Raw genomic sequence first — 17,554 nt, forward strand, 5'->3', positions numbered from 1 at the left:
CCAATTGTAATAGCCTGTCCCTTTATCCACATGAATAGTTCAAGATGGACACATGACCCAAGTCTAGCCAATCAGTGCCTTTCTCTAGAACCTTTCGTAAGTAAGGTCACAGTACAGGCAGGGGTCACAGTGCAGGCAGGATGTGAATTTATAGTTGTCAGTGATCATATTCCTGCCACATACGCAAAATTCATCTATAGTAAAAGAAGGTAGGACCCAAGAGAAGCAGAACAACGGAATAAAGCAAGAGTGCTTTTATGTGCCCAAGGATCCCATAATGTTTAATATCAGATCCACCATATTCTAGAGAGTTAATGGTAAAAATAAATGTCTTCTTTCCCCCTTAAGCTAGTGTAAACTGGTCTCTGTTACTTATAATTTAAAAAGTCTGAACATGAGGTTCTATTTGTACAGTCCAACATGGCAGCCACTGGCCACATGGGGTTATTTAAATTAAGATGAAATAGGGGGCTTCCCTGCTGGCCCAGTGGTTAAGAATTCTGCCGTTTTATTACAGGGGGCATGGGTTCCACCCCCGGTGGGGGAACTAAGATTCCCCCATGCTGCATGGTGTGACAATAAATAAATAAATAAAATGAAATAAAATTTAAAATTCAGTTACTCGGGTATACTAACCACATTTCAAGTACTCAACAGTCACATGTGGTTATTGACTATTGTATCAGACAGTACAAATGTAGAACATTTCTATCAGTATAAAAAGCTCTATTTAGGCAATGCCATTCTAGTTAGATTTTTGTTAGCTTATTCAATGCGGAAAAACTAATTTCGCAGTCCAAAGAATTACCATAGACAGTAGCTATTCACACCTAAGTAAGATGGATGCAAGGGTCAACTTAGAAAAAGATCAGACAAAACTAACTTTGGAAAAGCAACATGACACATTACACAATAAGAATAACATTGAATCAAACAGTGGGAGGGAAACAAGGAAATGAAAATATGCTAAGAGAATAAAGTGTGCTAAAGCGATGTGAAGATATTTAAATTAGATGACTCAGTCAGCACAGAATAAAGAGTTGGAGGAAGAAGTCTGTCCCCAATATTGTTGCAGGCAGAGAATAACTAGCGGGGAAATACTACCAAAAGGGAAAGAGGAAAATAACATGAAAACATGAACGCTAGACTTAGAGTATGCCATTGGATGTGCTGGTTGATGGAACACATGAAGTGGCTCTGAAGCATACTAGAGCTTTGAAACAGATCACTACAGTCCAATCTAGATCCAAACTATGTATTTTCCATGGAAAAGAGGTTATTTTCAAGTAAGCAGGACAGATAAAAATAAACCCTTTGGTTAACACCTTTTCATGTTCCTCCTTTAAGTTTACTTTTTAATGTAGCCTGTGGTACATCAAAGCACCTTTAAAAAGAAAATACTTAATTCTTCACTTAAGTTGTGAACCACAAAGAAAGCAAGAGGCCTAAAATCTGTACTCCTCTGAGGGTTGATTCCCTCTCTCCCTTTTTCTTTCTCTCTCTTCCTCCAGTATTTGAAGAAAACAACAGTTCCAAGCAGGGGAATAGGAGAGGAAAAAAACTGAACAACTTTCTGCCTAATCTGAGTCAAGTTTTTACAGTAATATATATAAGTCTGTTTCAAATACAATAAACCTCACGCTTGAGGCACAGCCTTTAAGCTAATTATATGACTTGAATACAATATGAACGAAGGTTAATTATTATTAATCATTAAATTTGAGAGTGCATGGCATTGCTACTAACATGCGATTTGAAGAGACTCTGTAGCTAGAGGGGCAGTATAGATAGCTGAACACTGGCCTGGTAAGGAGAAGACCTAGTTTCAAATCCCAGGTCTGTCATTTTCTTGCTATATGACCTTAATCAAGGAAATTTACACATTTAGGACTCAGTTTACTTTCTGTAACAAGAGGAGACAGGGTTAGATGATTTCAAAGGTCTCTTCCCTTTCAAAAGTTTTATGACTTATCTGGGAGATATAAAATCAGGGGAAAAATTTTTTTTTCTCAAAGCATCTTATAAACTTTGTGAGGCTTTGGCTTTGCTCTTTACAAAGGAAAAATTGGGAAAAACTTCAATTAGGAAATTTTCTTAACTTTTCCAAGTCCACAGGTGACACCAGTACTGAATAGCTTTGCAAGTTATAATCCTACTAATTATAAGAATGAAAGGTGTTTCATCAAATCAGCAAAAGCTTAATGATACTTACTTAGAAGGCAAAGAAAAAAAAACCCCACAAACATCAGATTGAAACGTCCTGTAGAGACAGCCCATGCAAACAGGTTTCTGATTTTTATTTGGCTCTCTACGGTTTTTTTCACGGGGTCGCCAGGACTCGGACACGACTTAGCGACTCAACAGCAGCAAGGTTTCTCAGTCAAGGAGAAATTACACAGGCCAGTTTTAAGTTTAGCTCACAGAGCGGTTACAGGTCTTTTTGAAAATTAATATCAACAGATCCTTGATGTTTAACCAAGGTTTCCACTATATGCAAGCTTTACCAAGGACCACGACAAGAACATCATGCAATTTTCCTGAGTTACATGTGAATCACTCAAAACATGAGGTTGAACTGTCAAGGGAAGGGAGCTCAGCACCTGTAACTCGAGGTGTATTTTCCATCCTAACGTAACTAACACATCGGACCAAGGGACATGTCTCTTTGTGAGAAATGTTCCCTCAAAAGAAAAAAAAAAAAAAAAACAACTATGTTGCTGATTAGAAAATGAAGATGACTAGGAAATGGATGGTTTATTCGACTAATGGAATTCTCTTACTGATTTAAAATATGGAGTAGCTAAATAACATAGAATGAAAAAATTACAGAATTGGCAAGGATCCGAAAGGGGTCCCTTTAATTTCTTTTCATTTATTCTTCTTATTTATGATGGATTATTTACTACAAGTTATAGTAATATTCTAGAATTTGAAGCTTTAGGAGTGCAAAGTATCCCTAATAATATCTGGGTTTCTCATAATTAATATTCAGACTTAAATGAACTAAATTTAGATAGAATGAGTCAGTTAATAAATCTTTGGGCATCATCACCTCAGGTTTAGATATCCATCAAGATTTCCGATTTGTAGGCCTGCACAAACAAGCTTTGAGGGAAATACTTTTAGTTAGAACTTCTTATCACAAGCTAATACACATGTATTTCTAATTCTCAGCATAAATGAATACACTTAGTATATTCATAAATGAATACACGAGTGTAAACATTTTGTCTGCAAACGTAAATTATTACCTTTTTGAAACGAGACATCCAGTTTGCCAAGGTAAGGTGGGAGTTCCTTTAAAAGATATGATTGAAAAAAGTTAACTCTCAAAAAATAAAAAGTATTTTAGCATCTTACATTAAGACATAAAGATTTGCTTCTTTGAAAAATATAAAAATGAAATCTACAAATGTTTATATAGTAAACTCTCTAGCAGAACAGCCCCAGCAGCAAACTGACTGTATAATTACTAACTTTCATGACTTACAGGAAATCTGTACTAATACAAACCATTTGTCAATAATAAATACACAAAGATCTCAGTAGACAAATAACAGCAATAGACAATTCAAAGGGAAAAAAAATCATAAAGAAAAAATCTTCAAACTCACTAATAAGGAAATGCTAATTAAAATTTAATCTAGCAAATCAGGAAATTCTTTGTTATATATATATATTGCCCCAAAATGGTAAGGGTGTGGCAAAATGGAAATTCTTTTAATATCAGATAGAAAAAGTCTTTTGAACACTTTTAAAAACCAAGCTGGCAAGAGCAACTTTCAATATATGTTAAGAAACTATCGGGAATTCCCTGGTGCTCCCCCTGGTTAGGACTCTGTTTCTGCCTCAAGGTTCCGGGTTCAATCATTGGTCAAAGAACTAGGATCTCACAAGTCACATGGCCAAAAAACCCCACAACTATAATATTCCTGATTTTTTACCCAATAATTTCCCTGCTGAGAGTTAATTTGTGTGTATGCGTTAGTCGCTCAGTCATGTCTGACTCTCTGCAACCCCATGTACTATATATAGCCTGTCAGGTTCCTTTGTCCATGGAATTCTCCAGGCAAGTATACTAGAGTGGGTTGCCATTTCCTTCTCCAGGGGATCTTCCCGATTCAGGGATTGAACCCAGGTATCCTGCACTGCAGGAGACTGTTTACTCTCTGAGCTGCCAGGGAAGCCTGAGAGCTAATTTGGTGAAATAACTTTATTTTTTTTATTTTTAAAGATTTTTTAAAATGTGGATTATTTTTAAAGTCTTTATCGATTTGTTACAATATCATTTCAATATTAGCTTTTTTGGCTGCAAGGCATGTAGGATGCCAGCTTTCCAACCAGGGATTGAACCCACACTCTATGCATTGGAAGCTGAAGTCTTAACCACTGGACCACCAGCAAAGTACCATGAAATAACTTTAAATATAGAGAAAATTTTATCTTTACAAAACTTTACACACATCTAAATAGATGTTCAGTGCAATGTTATCCCTAATGGTGAAAGCAGAACTAATTCAAATACCCAACAAACCAGGAATGGTTAAAAATAACAGTATATCCACCCAGTATAATAACTTCAGTCATTTATGAAAAATAAGCATAGAATCTGAAAAGGCTAAGTACTGTATGATTCCAACTGTATGATACTTTGGAAAAAACAAAACTATGGAGACAATAAAAAGATTAGTCATTGTCAGGGGTTGGGGAGCAGGAAGGATGAATAGCTAGAGCACAGAGAATTTTTAGGACAGGGAAACCATGCTGTATAACATTATATTAGTGGATACAAGTTATTTTCACGTATGCCACATCGAAACCTATAGAATATACAACACGGAGAATGAATCCTAATGCAAACTATGTGGGTGGTGATAATGTATCAGTGTAGGTTCATCAACTATAACAAATACTCCAGTGTGGAGCAGAATGCTGATAGTTGAGGAAGGCTGTACCTGTGTTAGGTCAGAAAGCATTTGGGAAATTTCTACATATTTTGATTAATTTTTTGTGGATATAACTTCTAAAGAATAAAAGTCTATTAAAAAAAAGGAAAAAAATGTATGTCATGCCATAATGTTAAAGTTGTTTAAAAATACAATATAAATAATATACAATGAGAACACAACCATGTAAAAGACATTCAGAGTATATATACAGATAGCATCCTGTTGACATAAGTTTTCTTTAGGTGGTAGAATTAGGCATTGTTTTTCCTCCATTTATCAGTTTACTATAATGAGCATATAAACTACTAAAATCAGATTTTTAAAAGGATTTTTTCCTATTCCTGAAGACTAAAACTAGTTCATATATATAATCTGAATCAAATAAATTGTAGAATATTTGCAACAAGTTGAACTTCAGTAGTTTTACATTTGAGGACTTCGGTAATTTTGTTGAAACATTTATCAAAATAAGTCTTCACAAATGTATGCAATGAATACAAATTCTCACTGGAAGTCAGAATAGTTTTTTAAATTTCCTTTGACATTCATTAATCTTTAACTTTTTTTCTTTTTTATTGAAGCGCTCTCTGGCACTTACCGTTTTAAAAAAATCTTATTAAAATATCTATTAGTTATTAGTTTATCATGCATTTTTACTTACACAGTACTTGAGATCAGAGATGTTTACATTGACCCCTGTTGATCTCTTTAGGTTCTCATCATGTGACACTACAACTTGCTCATCTTTTGTGATATGGCAATCCAGTTCCAACATATCGGTTCCAATTGTAACTGCGCTGAAGAAACACAAAGAAAAATAATGACATTCTGAAACAGAAGCAAACATTTAGGCTATGTACATTAGATGAAAAAGATAAAAAAAAACAAAAAACAAGAAAAAGATCAGAGTGACATCAAAATAGCAGAAAATCCCATAATACTAAAATTTCTCAGGATTATTATTTATTATGAATAACTGATATGAAAAAAATATTCTATGTGAACTTAGAATAAATAAGAGACTCATGTTGCCTCCTTTCCATAACAAGCAATCCCTAACTTGGCAACCCAAACTAAAGGAAAGGCTTCCCTGGTGGCTCAGTGGTAAAGAACCTGCCTGCCAATGCAGGAGACGTATGCTTGATCCCTGGGTCAGGAAGATTCCATGGAGCAGGAAATGGCAACCCACTCCAGTATCCTTGACTGGGAAATCCTATGGACAGAGGAGCCTGGTGAGCTATAGTTCATGGGGTCTCAAAAGAGATGGACACAATTTAGTGACTAAACAACACAAGTATAAAGGAAAGACACTGGACCAGAAGTTGAAATTTGGGTACCAGTTCCTACTTTGCTATGAACTTGCTGTGTAACTTTGGGTGGGTAAAAGCCCCTCTCTGGGCCTATATTTCCACAACTACAAAATGAAAGCTTAAGGAATGAAAAAGGATGCCCACTTAAGCCACTTAAATTCAGCATAGGATCAGAAACTCTATCAGGGAAGTTAAGCAAGGGAAAAAAAAAAGCACCAAAATTAGAAAAGAAGTAAATTCATCACTATCTGCAGATGACAAAGTCTCATATGTAGATAAAAAAGTTTCACACACTACTGTCAAAACTTAAAAAAAAAACAACCACACCAGTAAATTTCAATACAAAACAAAAACACAAAAAATCACTTTTATTTCTGTACACTAAGAATGAAAATCTGAAAAAGAAATCGTGAAACAATTTCATTTACAATAGCATCAAAAAGAATACAAACTTAGGAATTAACTAAAGAGGTGAAAAGCTTATACAATGAAAACTACAAAACACTGTTGAAAGAAATTAAAGAAGATATAAATAAATACACAGACACCCCATGTTCATGGCCTGGAACACTTCATATTGTTAAGATGTAAATACTACATTGATCTACAGATTTAATGCAACTCCTCTCAAATTTCAGTGATTTTTTTTCAGAAATAGAAAATCTATCCTAAAATTCATATGGAAGCTCGAGGAAGCTCAAATAACCAAAACAATCTTGAAAAAGAACAAAGTTGGAAGACTCACACTTTCTAATTTCAAACTTACTACAAAGCTTCAAAACAATGTGGTACTGGCATAGAAACAACACACAGACCAAGAGAAGACAGAGTCTAGAAATCTTAGCATATACGGCCAAATGATTTTTGACAAGGATGCAAAGACTATTAAATAGGGAAAGGGCAGTCATTTCAACAAATAGTGTTGAGAAAACTGGATATTCACACATGAAAGAATGAATTTGAATTCTTACCTAAAACCATAGCCAAAAATAAACTCAAAATGAATCAAAGAACTGTAAGACCTAAAGTGGAAAAAAAAAGAACTCAGAAGAAAACATACAGAAAAGGCTTCATTGAACTGGACTTGGCAATGACTTATTGGATATGACACCAAAAGCACAGGCAACAAAATTAAAAATAGACAAATTGAGCTTCTTCAAAGCTTTAAAAGTTTGTGCATCAAAGGACATCAACAGACTAAAAAGGCAACTCACAATGGGAAAATCACCTATCTATCTGATAAAGAATTAACATCTACAATACACACAGAATTCCTAAACTGAAACAACAAGAAAAACAATCAGAGTAAAAAATGAACAGGCATTCTGCAAAGATGATGTGTCAATAAGCACATGAAAAGATGTTCAACATCATTAATCATTAGAGAAATGTTATCAAAATATTTCACTCCCATTCAAAAGGCTATTAATAAAAAAGAAAAGAGGGAAGGAAGGAAAAAAGGAAAAGAAAAACAAATGCCACAATATTGATAATTCTTGCAGACATTATGCTAGGTGAACAAAAGCAAAAATACAAATTTTTTTAATTCTACTTATACAAGGTACCTAGGACAGTTTATTTAACAAAGTATAATGGTGGTTATCTCAAATGCTAAAAGATGATGTTCTTAAAGTGCTGCACTCAATATACCAGAAAATTTGGAAAACTCAGCAGTAACCACAGGACTGGAAAAGGTCAGTTTTCATTCTAATCCCAAAGAAAGGCAATGCCAAAGAAGGTTCGAACTACCACAGTTGCACTCATTTCACATGCTAGCAAGGTAATGCTCAAAATCCTTCAAGCTAGGTTTCAGCAGTACGTGAACCGAGACCAGACGTACAAGTTGGGTTTAGAAAAGGCAGAGGAACCAGAGATCAAATTGCCAACATCCATGAGATCACAGACAAAACAAGGGAATTCCAGAAAAACATCTACTTCTGCTTCAATGACTACGTTAAAGCCTTTGACTATGTGGATCACGACAAATTGTGGAAAATTCTTGAAGAGATGGGAATCCCAGACCATCTTGCCTGTCTCCTGAAGACTGTATGCAGATCAAGAAGCATCAGTTAAACCTGGACAGGGAACAACAGACTGGTTCAAAATTGGGAAAGGCATGAGTCAAGGCTGTATACTGTCACCCTGCTTATTTAACTTATATTGAGAGTATATCATGTGAAATGCCAGGCTGGATGACTCACAAAAGCTGGAATCAAGACTGCTGGGAGAAATATCAGTAACCCAGATAGGCAGATGACACCACCCTAATGACAGAAAGCAAAAAGGAACTAAAGAGCTTCTTGATGAAGGTGAAAGAGGAGAGTGAAAAAACTGAACATTCAAAAAACTAAGATCATGGCATCCGGTTGCATCACTTCATGGCAAGTAGATGGGGGAAAAAATGGAAACAGTGCAGACTTTATTTTCTTGGGCTCCAAAAAGCTCTAATAGGCAAAGTTATGGTTTTTCCAGTAGTCATGTGCAGATGTGAGAGCTGGACCATAAAGAAGGCTGAATGCCGAAGAATTGATTCTTTCAAACTGTGGTGCTGGAGAAGGCTCTTGAGAGTCCCTTGGACAGCAAGCAAGATCAAACCAGTCAATCCTAAGGGCAATCAACCCTAAATATTCATTGGAAGGACTGATGCTGAAGCTGAAGCACCAATACTTTAGCCACCTGATGCAAAGAATTAATTCACTGGAAAAGACCCCAAGGCTGGGAAAGATTGAGGGCAAGAGAAGGGGGCGACAGAGGATGAGATGGTTGGATGGCATCACTGGCTCAGTGGTCATGAGTTTGAGCAAACTCAGAGACAGTGAAGGACAGGGAAGCCTGGCGTGCTACAGTCCATGGGGTCTCAAAGAATCAGACACGACCGAGCAACTCAACAACAATGGTGGTTACCAGGGCTGTGGGGTGAGGAGGCTGGGGAGTTATTCAACGGGCACAGAGTTTTAAAATGATATGATTAAAAAGTTCTGGAGACAAAAGCTACAAACTTCTAGATATAAGATACGTACTAGGGATGTAATGTATAGCATAATGACTACAGCTAACTGTTGTGGGGATATGCAGCAAAACTGTTGAGAGTAAATCCTAAGAGTTCTTTTCACAAGGAGACTTTTTTCCTTTATTCTTTTTATTGTGTCGATAAGAGAGGATGAAGGTTAGCTTAACCTACTGTGGTAGTCATTTCACAATATATGTAAATTAAACCATCATGTTGTATGCCTTAAACTTATACAGTGATTGTATGTCAATTATTTCTCAAAAAAACAAAAAAAAAATTGTAGAAATGGATAGTGGTGATGGTTGTATAACAATGTGATATACTTAATGCCACTGAACTGTACACTTAAAAATGGTTAAGACGGCAACTTTTAAGTTATGTACATTTTACCATGAGAAAACAAAAATACTTTAATTGTCTTTCAAAAAAGAAAAAACTTGAAAACATCAGAACAGATAATTGCTAAGGTTTCTTTCCCCCTAAGATCTTATGACTGATACAGAAGGTGTACCACAGTGGTTAAGAGAACAAACATTGAAAAGAAAAACAAAAAGTAAATAGGTGAGGTAATGGATATGTTAATCTGATGAGAATCCTTTCACAATGTATACACACTTATCATTCATCACATTGTGACACTCTGAATACATTAAAATGTTGTCAATTATACTTCAATAAAGCTGAAAAAAAAAAAAAAGGCACAGACATGGGAGTCTGCATTCAAATCCTGGCTCTGCCACTTACTTGGGCAGTTATTTAGCTTCTCTATGTTTATTTGCAAAACAGTGAAAACATTAGCTCTCTACATCTCCTTCCCATCTCCTTCCCACTCCAAGCAGCCCCATGCTCTAGATATATCTTTTGCCTGAAATGTCTTTCATAGAAGAACAACATACAATAAAATAACAGACACAAGCTTGAACAGGCACTTCTCTAGTGAGAATTTCTAACTGGCCAATAAGTTTATGAACAGGTGTTCAACATAAAAATTCCACAGGGAAACAGAAATTAAAACCACAATGAGACAGCACTATACACGCAACAGAATGCCTAAAATTAAAAGAATGACAATAAGTTAGCAAGGCAGTGGTGCAACGGAAACTCTCATACATTGCTGATGGGAGTATAAGTTGGTAAAATCCTTTGAAAAATAGCCACCTACCCTATGACACCTCCGGAGAAGGGAAAGCAATCCACTCCAGTGTTCTTGCCTGGAGAATTCCATAGACGGGGAGGCCTGGTGGGCTATAGTCATGGGGTCACAAGAGTCGGACACAACTGAGCGACTTAACACACACACACACACACACACACCCTATGACACAGCAATTCAACTTCTGCTAAGTGTTTATCTTCTGAGAGAGATGAACTTATTTGACAATTAAAAAACATGTACAAGATTATTTCACACCTCATGGATGAATTTTACAGATATAAATCGAAAGAAAGGAAAGCCAAAGACAAAAGTATAAATACTGTATGATTACATTTATGTTATCAGGAACAGAAAAAAGTCAATCGATTGTAATAGAAATTAAAATAATGGTTACCTAGGGGAAAGGAGCACAGACTAGGAGAGGCCACAAGGGTGCCCTCAGAGGTGCTAGAAATGTTCTATACTTTTATTTGGGTGGTGATCACAAGGGTGTGTATATGTATATTAACATTATTTGGGCTTGTGCACTTAAAGATTTGTGCATGTTACCAAGTGTATATTATACACACTACAGTAACAGTTTAAATAACAGTTTTTAAAAAATATTTACTTATTTGGCTGTGCCGGGTCTTATTAATACCTGCAGCTTGTGGAATCTAGTTTCCCCACCAGGGACTGAACCTGCACTGGGAGCAGAGAGTCTTAACCACTGGCCCACCAGGGAAGTCCCACAATAACAGTTTTGTAAGTCTTTCTTCTTCCCCTTGTCTGCTAACTCTTACTTGTTCTTCAGGTGTAAACTAAGAAACTAGCACTTCAGGACACCTTCCTTAATCCTGCCCTGCCCCCCACATCCCAGACTGGATTTTGTAGCCTATTTACCAATTATTTGCCAAATTGCCAGGACTTCCTGTACCACCTGTGTTTACTAAGTCAGAGTACCTACCGTACTCTTTTGAATATACCTACTTATCTTCCCCTACTTGCCCAATTAGATGGAAAGGGTGTCTGGACCAAGGCTGTTTACTGTCACATTCCTAGTGCCTGGGCACAGGGCTGCTCACAGCAAGTATTGAATTAATAAATGAAAAAAGACAGCTCTCTGTATATGTAAAAAGTTTACATAGCACTTTATGAATCAATTACCACAGATGACATCTTCAAGATGAAAAACAAAGTAAACGTAGGCAGGGCAGGGAGAGAGTTTTAGGGGGAAAAAACCTTTCCTTTTTTAAAATTCAAGAATGGACAGAGTAAGAGCTGAATGGACAGAGTGAGAAAGCAGGAAGGAAAAAATGTAAAGTAGGTAAATTAGTTTGTATAATATATTCCCATACATTTAAATTGTTTCCCAGCGTTTGTGCATAAGGTCATGTCACTACAACTAGATAGTACATTCCTAGTGAGGAAGAGTATTTGTTTCATATTTTCCAACGTTGACAATGTTCGGTATGTTGCAGGTAATCACACATTTCTAAATGAGCAGAATGAAGCTATGTTTTGGTTATCAATATCCAACTAGTACCTAAATGTTCATCAATGATGATCCATTGCTGTTGTTCAGTTGCCTAGTTGTGTCCGACTCTTTGTGACCCCATGGACTGTGGCAGGCCAGGCCTTCCTGTCCCTCATCTCTCCCAGAGTTTGGCCATGTTCATGTTGATTGCATTGGTGATGCCGTTCAGCCACCTCATCCTCTGACGCCCTCTTCTCCTTCTACCCTCAATCTTTTCCAGCATCAAGGACCTTTCCAATGAGTCATCTGTTAGCATCAGATGGCCAAAATACTGGAGCTTCAGCTTCAGCATCAGTCCATAGTGATGATCCAAAGCCACAGTGAAGGAGAAGGAAATGGCAACCACTCCAGTCTTCTTGCCTGGAGAATCCCATGGATGGAGGAGCCTAGCAGGCTCTGCAGACCATGGGGTCTGCAAAGAGTTGGACACAACTGAGCGATTTCACTTTCACTTTCCATTAAAATAGTTCATTTCTTAAAAAAAAACAAAAAAAAAAAAAACAAAGCCACAGTGAATTGTTTAGTCGCTAAGTCATGTCCGACTCTTTTTGCAACCCTATGGGCTATAGCCCGCCAGGCTCCTCTGTCCATAGGATTTCCCAGACAAGAATACTGGAGTGAATTGCCATTTCCTTGTCCAGGGAAATCTTCCTGACCCAGGGATCAAACCCGTGTCTCTTGCATCTCCTGCACTGTCGGGCGGATTCTTTATCACAGAGCCACCTGGGAAGCCCTAGTGAACATCATACATCAAAGAATCAATGAATCAAAGCATTCAAATGGAATGGCATTGTGGATATCTACATGAAAAAAAAAGTAGGCATGGTAGGATCCCACTGATGTAAAATAAAGTGTGTATGTGTGTATGTATGCACTTTATATGCCTGACAAAATTTATCTTTGGAGCCGACCACTTGAGAATTGTCTTACTTGATCTACCTCTGATGATCCAACCCCATCAGCATCCCACTCCAAAGAACCAATGGCCACGTGCTACCGTGTGCCAAAGTCTCACACTGCTCCCCTATTTCTTAAATAATCTTCCCTTTCAGTGCTCTGATTATCACCAGCTGTTAAGACAAAAACAAACCTGGCTCATTAATATAATTCTTACTAAGATAGTAAATATCTGTGAACCGTATGTGTCCTCTTCTAAAGAATATCCACCTTTGAAAAAGACTGCAATTGTGTGTTTGCTAGAACCACAGATGTGAAAAATAAAATCTAAAAATAGGCAAAAATAGGTTTTAGGTTGGTAAAAGTATTTTTCTATATTTTAAATTTTCCTTAAATATTGTTATACTGTGTATAGCTTTTAGCTTTTATTTATTTATTTTAAGAATAAAAGGGGGAAAAAATTAAGAATAAAAGGGAACTTCCCTGGTGGCGCAGTGGATGGGAATCTGCCTGCCAGGGTAAAAGCAGGGGTTATCTATATTTTCCTGTATTTAAATATATATTTCCCTGTATTTAAAAATACTTATACATATTACCTAAGAAATCTTTCTAAGTATGAAGTTTACCTTTAGCTGAAATGTTGGCTGTTTTTAGAAATGTTTAGGAATTATACAAAAAATATTTTTTATTTATTGTATGCTTACTTCTTATTAAGAAGCTAATAATCAAAAATTTAGAACAATAGTAAGTGTATCTAGGACAATGTGTAAATTATTCTAATAAAGCCATCTCAAAGTTGATACACAAATAGTTGGAACACAGCAAGAAAAGAAAATTATTTTTTTTTTTATCACTTTAGCCTTTAAACTTTCCTACAAATAACAAAATGTACCTACTTCCACTGAAACACCAGACATTTTATAGCTGAATTTCTGATAAGCTGATGACAAACACAGAAAAAAATTACAGAGGGCAAGATTTCAATATTTCTGGAAAAATAAAAGAAAAACTCTAGCTCTAAAAGAAGTGAAATTACTTCAAACTCCACATAAACAATGCATCAAAACTTACAACAGACTTTATGTTAAAGAATTTATTTGAATCTCATGTATTCCTCAAAACATTAAGGTTATATTATTCCCACTTCAGAGATGAGATAATTAGTATTGTATTAATTAGACATTCTAAAAAATTTTATCATGAGAATCAGGTCACCGATTAATTACTTTGATCGTCTGCCAACTTACGCTTCCAGCAATTGCTAATACAATTTACTTCTTTCTTTTACCATTCATATTAAAACCACTGGGATCAAAGTGTCCTGTGGGTACTCACCACAGCAGCCTGGTTTAATAACCTAGTTTTATTAGCTCTTAAGAACCACACTTTACATACTCAGGGTTTATTGGCTCTTTGTGTGTGAGTGTGTGTGTCTATCTTTGTAGTACAATTTTTTAGTTTTTGGTTCCATGCTTATTATAAATGGGGTTCTGCCTCTACCTTCTGTTAACAGTCTGCTTTGGTCCTGAGCACTCCAATCCATATGCCTTTCAGTAACTGACTAGTGAGAGCCTGTTAGTACCAGAGCCAGATTTAGGGACTGAGATCAATAAGGAAAACTCTTATTCTCAAAGAATCCCAGAAGAGTCATATTTGTAACTTAAAGAAAGAAAGAAAATGAAGTCGCTCAGTTGTGTCTGACTCTTTGTGACCCCATGGACTGTAGCCTGCCAGGCTCCTCCATCCATGGAATTTTCCAGGCAAGGATACTGGAGTGGGTTGCCCTTTCCTTCTCCAATTCATAACTTAAGGTGTCTGTAAAATCATTTTAAAAATTTAGCTATTTACTTATTTTTTGGCTGCACTGGGTCTTCACTGCTGCATGTGGGCTTTCACTAGCTGTGGCAAGTGGGCTCAGTGGTTACGGCATGCGGGCTTAGTCGCCCTGTGCCACGTGGAATCTTCCTGGACCGGGGATCGAATCCGTGTCACCCTACGTTGGCGGGCAGATTCTTAACCACTGGACCACCAGGGAAGTCCATGAAATTATTTTACAAGCCAGATTAAATAATTTTTTATAAACTGTGAAATATAATTATTTCTCTTTGTTTTAAGCCCTACTATAATATAATAGATACATAATGAATTAATTTTCCATATACTCTTAAGGCCCTTGCAGTTTTCTAGACGTAGCTTGTCCACATAACCTCACGTTTTAAACTCAAACATTTCACGATTTTAAAAGGAGCTTCTTCCTCTCCACCAAATGATAGCTTTTCTAGTCCTGATATCTTTTCAATTTTCTGATTAATTTTAACCAGGCTTCCCATACCAACTATTTATACTTTCTTGAATATCATCTTTACCTCCACGTCATAATATACATGATTTTCAATATCATATATAATATCAAAGTATCAATATATAAAATATATTATCAATATATCAATATATAAATCAATATATAAATCAAGATATCAATATATAAATAAGATTTAAATACATGTAACAAATAAGATCTAAGTTTCAGCTGCTCATTGTATTTTCACTATTTCTTCTTCAACTACTTAACCTATCAAGGATAAACGATACTTAAGCACAGTGTCTGTCTTTTGCCAATTATGGATTATAAGTGTTTTATCTTTTTAGTATACAATACTTTGAAAATAGTATGCATAAACAGCTTTTTCTTATTGTTCATGAAGTAGGTATATTTAAAAAAACCTTTCTAAGTGTCCTAGCGGTTACATACATATTTATAAATAAAAGTACAATTATAAAAATTACTTATTGACAGTATACTGATGCATAAGACAAAACGAAACAAAAACCCAAATCATTACTACAACCAGCACCATCAAAAATATTTTTTTAAGTTTAAAAATAAAGCCTATTTGGTTTAGGTTTTACAGAAATTCCAAAGTCAGTTAGCAAACAGCCATATAATGGAAGAGTTAAACAGCCTTAATATATGGAAGAGGTACTTTCTTCTTTTAAAGTACCAGAAAAACCTCCAAAAAACTAAAGTTATAGAAAGCTACCACATGATAGAGAAGGCTGTGGTACTTTTCAATAGTTACTGCTTGAACAAAACAATATAAAAACAAACTGCCTGAAGACAGGAAATGAAATGTATCCAGCAGGTAAAAATCATCTAAATTAGATATTCTTTGAGTATCAAAACATTTTTCAGGGAATCAAAATCTTCAAAGATAAAAAAATACTTAGGTACTATACTTAGAAATAATGTTTTATACAAATGCATCATCCTTAGAAATAGTTTATTATACAACTCAGTGTCTTAATTTCATAAATAAGAGTGGCTGGTAAAGATTTAGCAAAAAAATATGGAGAAAAACTTACAAAATAACATACTTTTACATACAGAATGCTAAAACCATTCAGTCATGAGCAGTTTTTCCCCAAGTAAAATATATCACTACATCACAGACAAAAAATATCTGATAAATGATAGTCAACGTAGGTGTGTGTGGGTGTGCATATGTGTGTGTGAATCACAGTGAAAACTGTTCACATAAAATTAAATATATTTTTTGTTATAGGAGTTAGCTACATAATCTCAGTAGAGAAGATAAAGTAATTTACATTATTCTGCTTCACCATCAGTGACAGGAGGAAAGAATTTGCATTTTAGGGCTGTAAGAGACTTGAGATTACAGTCAAAAGACATCATGTTTTAGAGCAGGAAGAATAAGCAATGATGAATATAGGAGGATAGGATGTAGACCAAATGACTATGGAAAAGCAGTACCTTGGGACCTGATAACAGGAAAAAAACTCTCTCAAGTGTCTTTGAATGATGAGAAATAGAACTAAACCTTAAGCCAAGTTAACCTGATTTATTAGCCCCAATTATGTAAATAAAATGGTTAAAAATTATATAAGAAAATACTTTCCTTAGTAAATATGGATAGTAATGTTTTTCATGGGGGTTCACTTACCACGTTTCCTGTCTTATTTTTCAGGGAAAAGAAAACAGTGTTCTCAGCATTACCACAGGCTGATGATAAGCATTTACTTTAAGACCAAGAACAAGGTAGCAATCAGCTTTCGTTCTTGTCTCTCCTGCTGCTTCTCTGTGAGGTGCTCTAAAAGACCTCCATGGGAAATATGAATGATTCAAACACTGGAAAAAATAATTTACCTTATTTTTAAAAAAAATAAGATCAATTACTCCTAAGGCTTCAAAGAAGAAAGACCAGATAAGAGGTTCAGGTCTGTGGAAGAATTACTGAGTAGACCCACAATCCTACACATAAACAAGAGCCAATGCAACAGTGTTTTCCTTTCCTTTTCTCCTTCTCTCTGAGACTAATTAGCATTATGCACAGTATGTGCCTTGTTACAAACGTCTTCTTTCAGCTCTGGCACTGTAGTGCCAAAACTCAAATCTAGATTTTCAGCTAAGCAGAAGACAAACACTTGTTGGAACACTTCAGACTAACTAAATAAAAAAAAGGAGATTTTAATAAAACAGAAACAACTGTCACAAGCAGATGCTACCTGTATGCGATCCTTACTCTGTGAATCTTCACTTTAATGATAAACTGTAAAGGAATGCCTTTTTATATACTTACTGTTGAAAGGCTGCCATTGTATTCTCCAAATTTTCTCCAGCACCTGTGAAAACATTAAATTGAAGGTAATTTGAATATTTATTTTCCCCCAAATTCACCTTATATAAGATATTTCAAG

General features: G+C 35.7%; 1 protein-coding gene across 3 annotated transcripts in view; it reads right to left on the reverse strand.

Moving 5' to 3' along the window:
- GDPD1 (glycerophosphodiester phosphodiesterase domain containing 1) overlaps positions 1–17,554 on the reverse strand; it is a 51,907-nt gene that overhangs the window by 17,670 nt on the left and 16,683 nt on the right. For all 3 annotated transcript variants that reach the window (XR_010659708.1, XR_010659707.1, XM_065910387.1), the window contains exons 2-4: positions 17,437–17,479; positions 5,611–5,746; positions 3,252–3,297 (exon numbers count right to left, since the gene is read on the reverse strand). Coding sequence is in view for 1 of the 3 variants with exons in the window: in XM_065910387.1 (XP_065766459.1) it covers positions 3,252–3,297; positions 5,611–5,746; positions 17,437–17,479 (225 nt within the window). In the remaining 2 variants the exon portion in view is untranslated. The remainder of the gene's footprint in view (positions 1–3,251; positions 3,298–5,610; positions 5,747–17,436; positions 17,480–17,554) is intronic.

Source organism: Muntiacus reevesi, chromosome 18 (assembly GCF_963930625.1).
Source record: "Muntiacus reevesi chromosome 18, mMunRee1.1, whole genome shotgun sequence".
Taxonomy (NCBI): domain Eukaryota; kingdom Metazoa; phylum Chordata; class Mammalia; order Artiodactyla; family Cervidae; genus Muntiacus; species Muntiacus reevesi.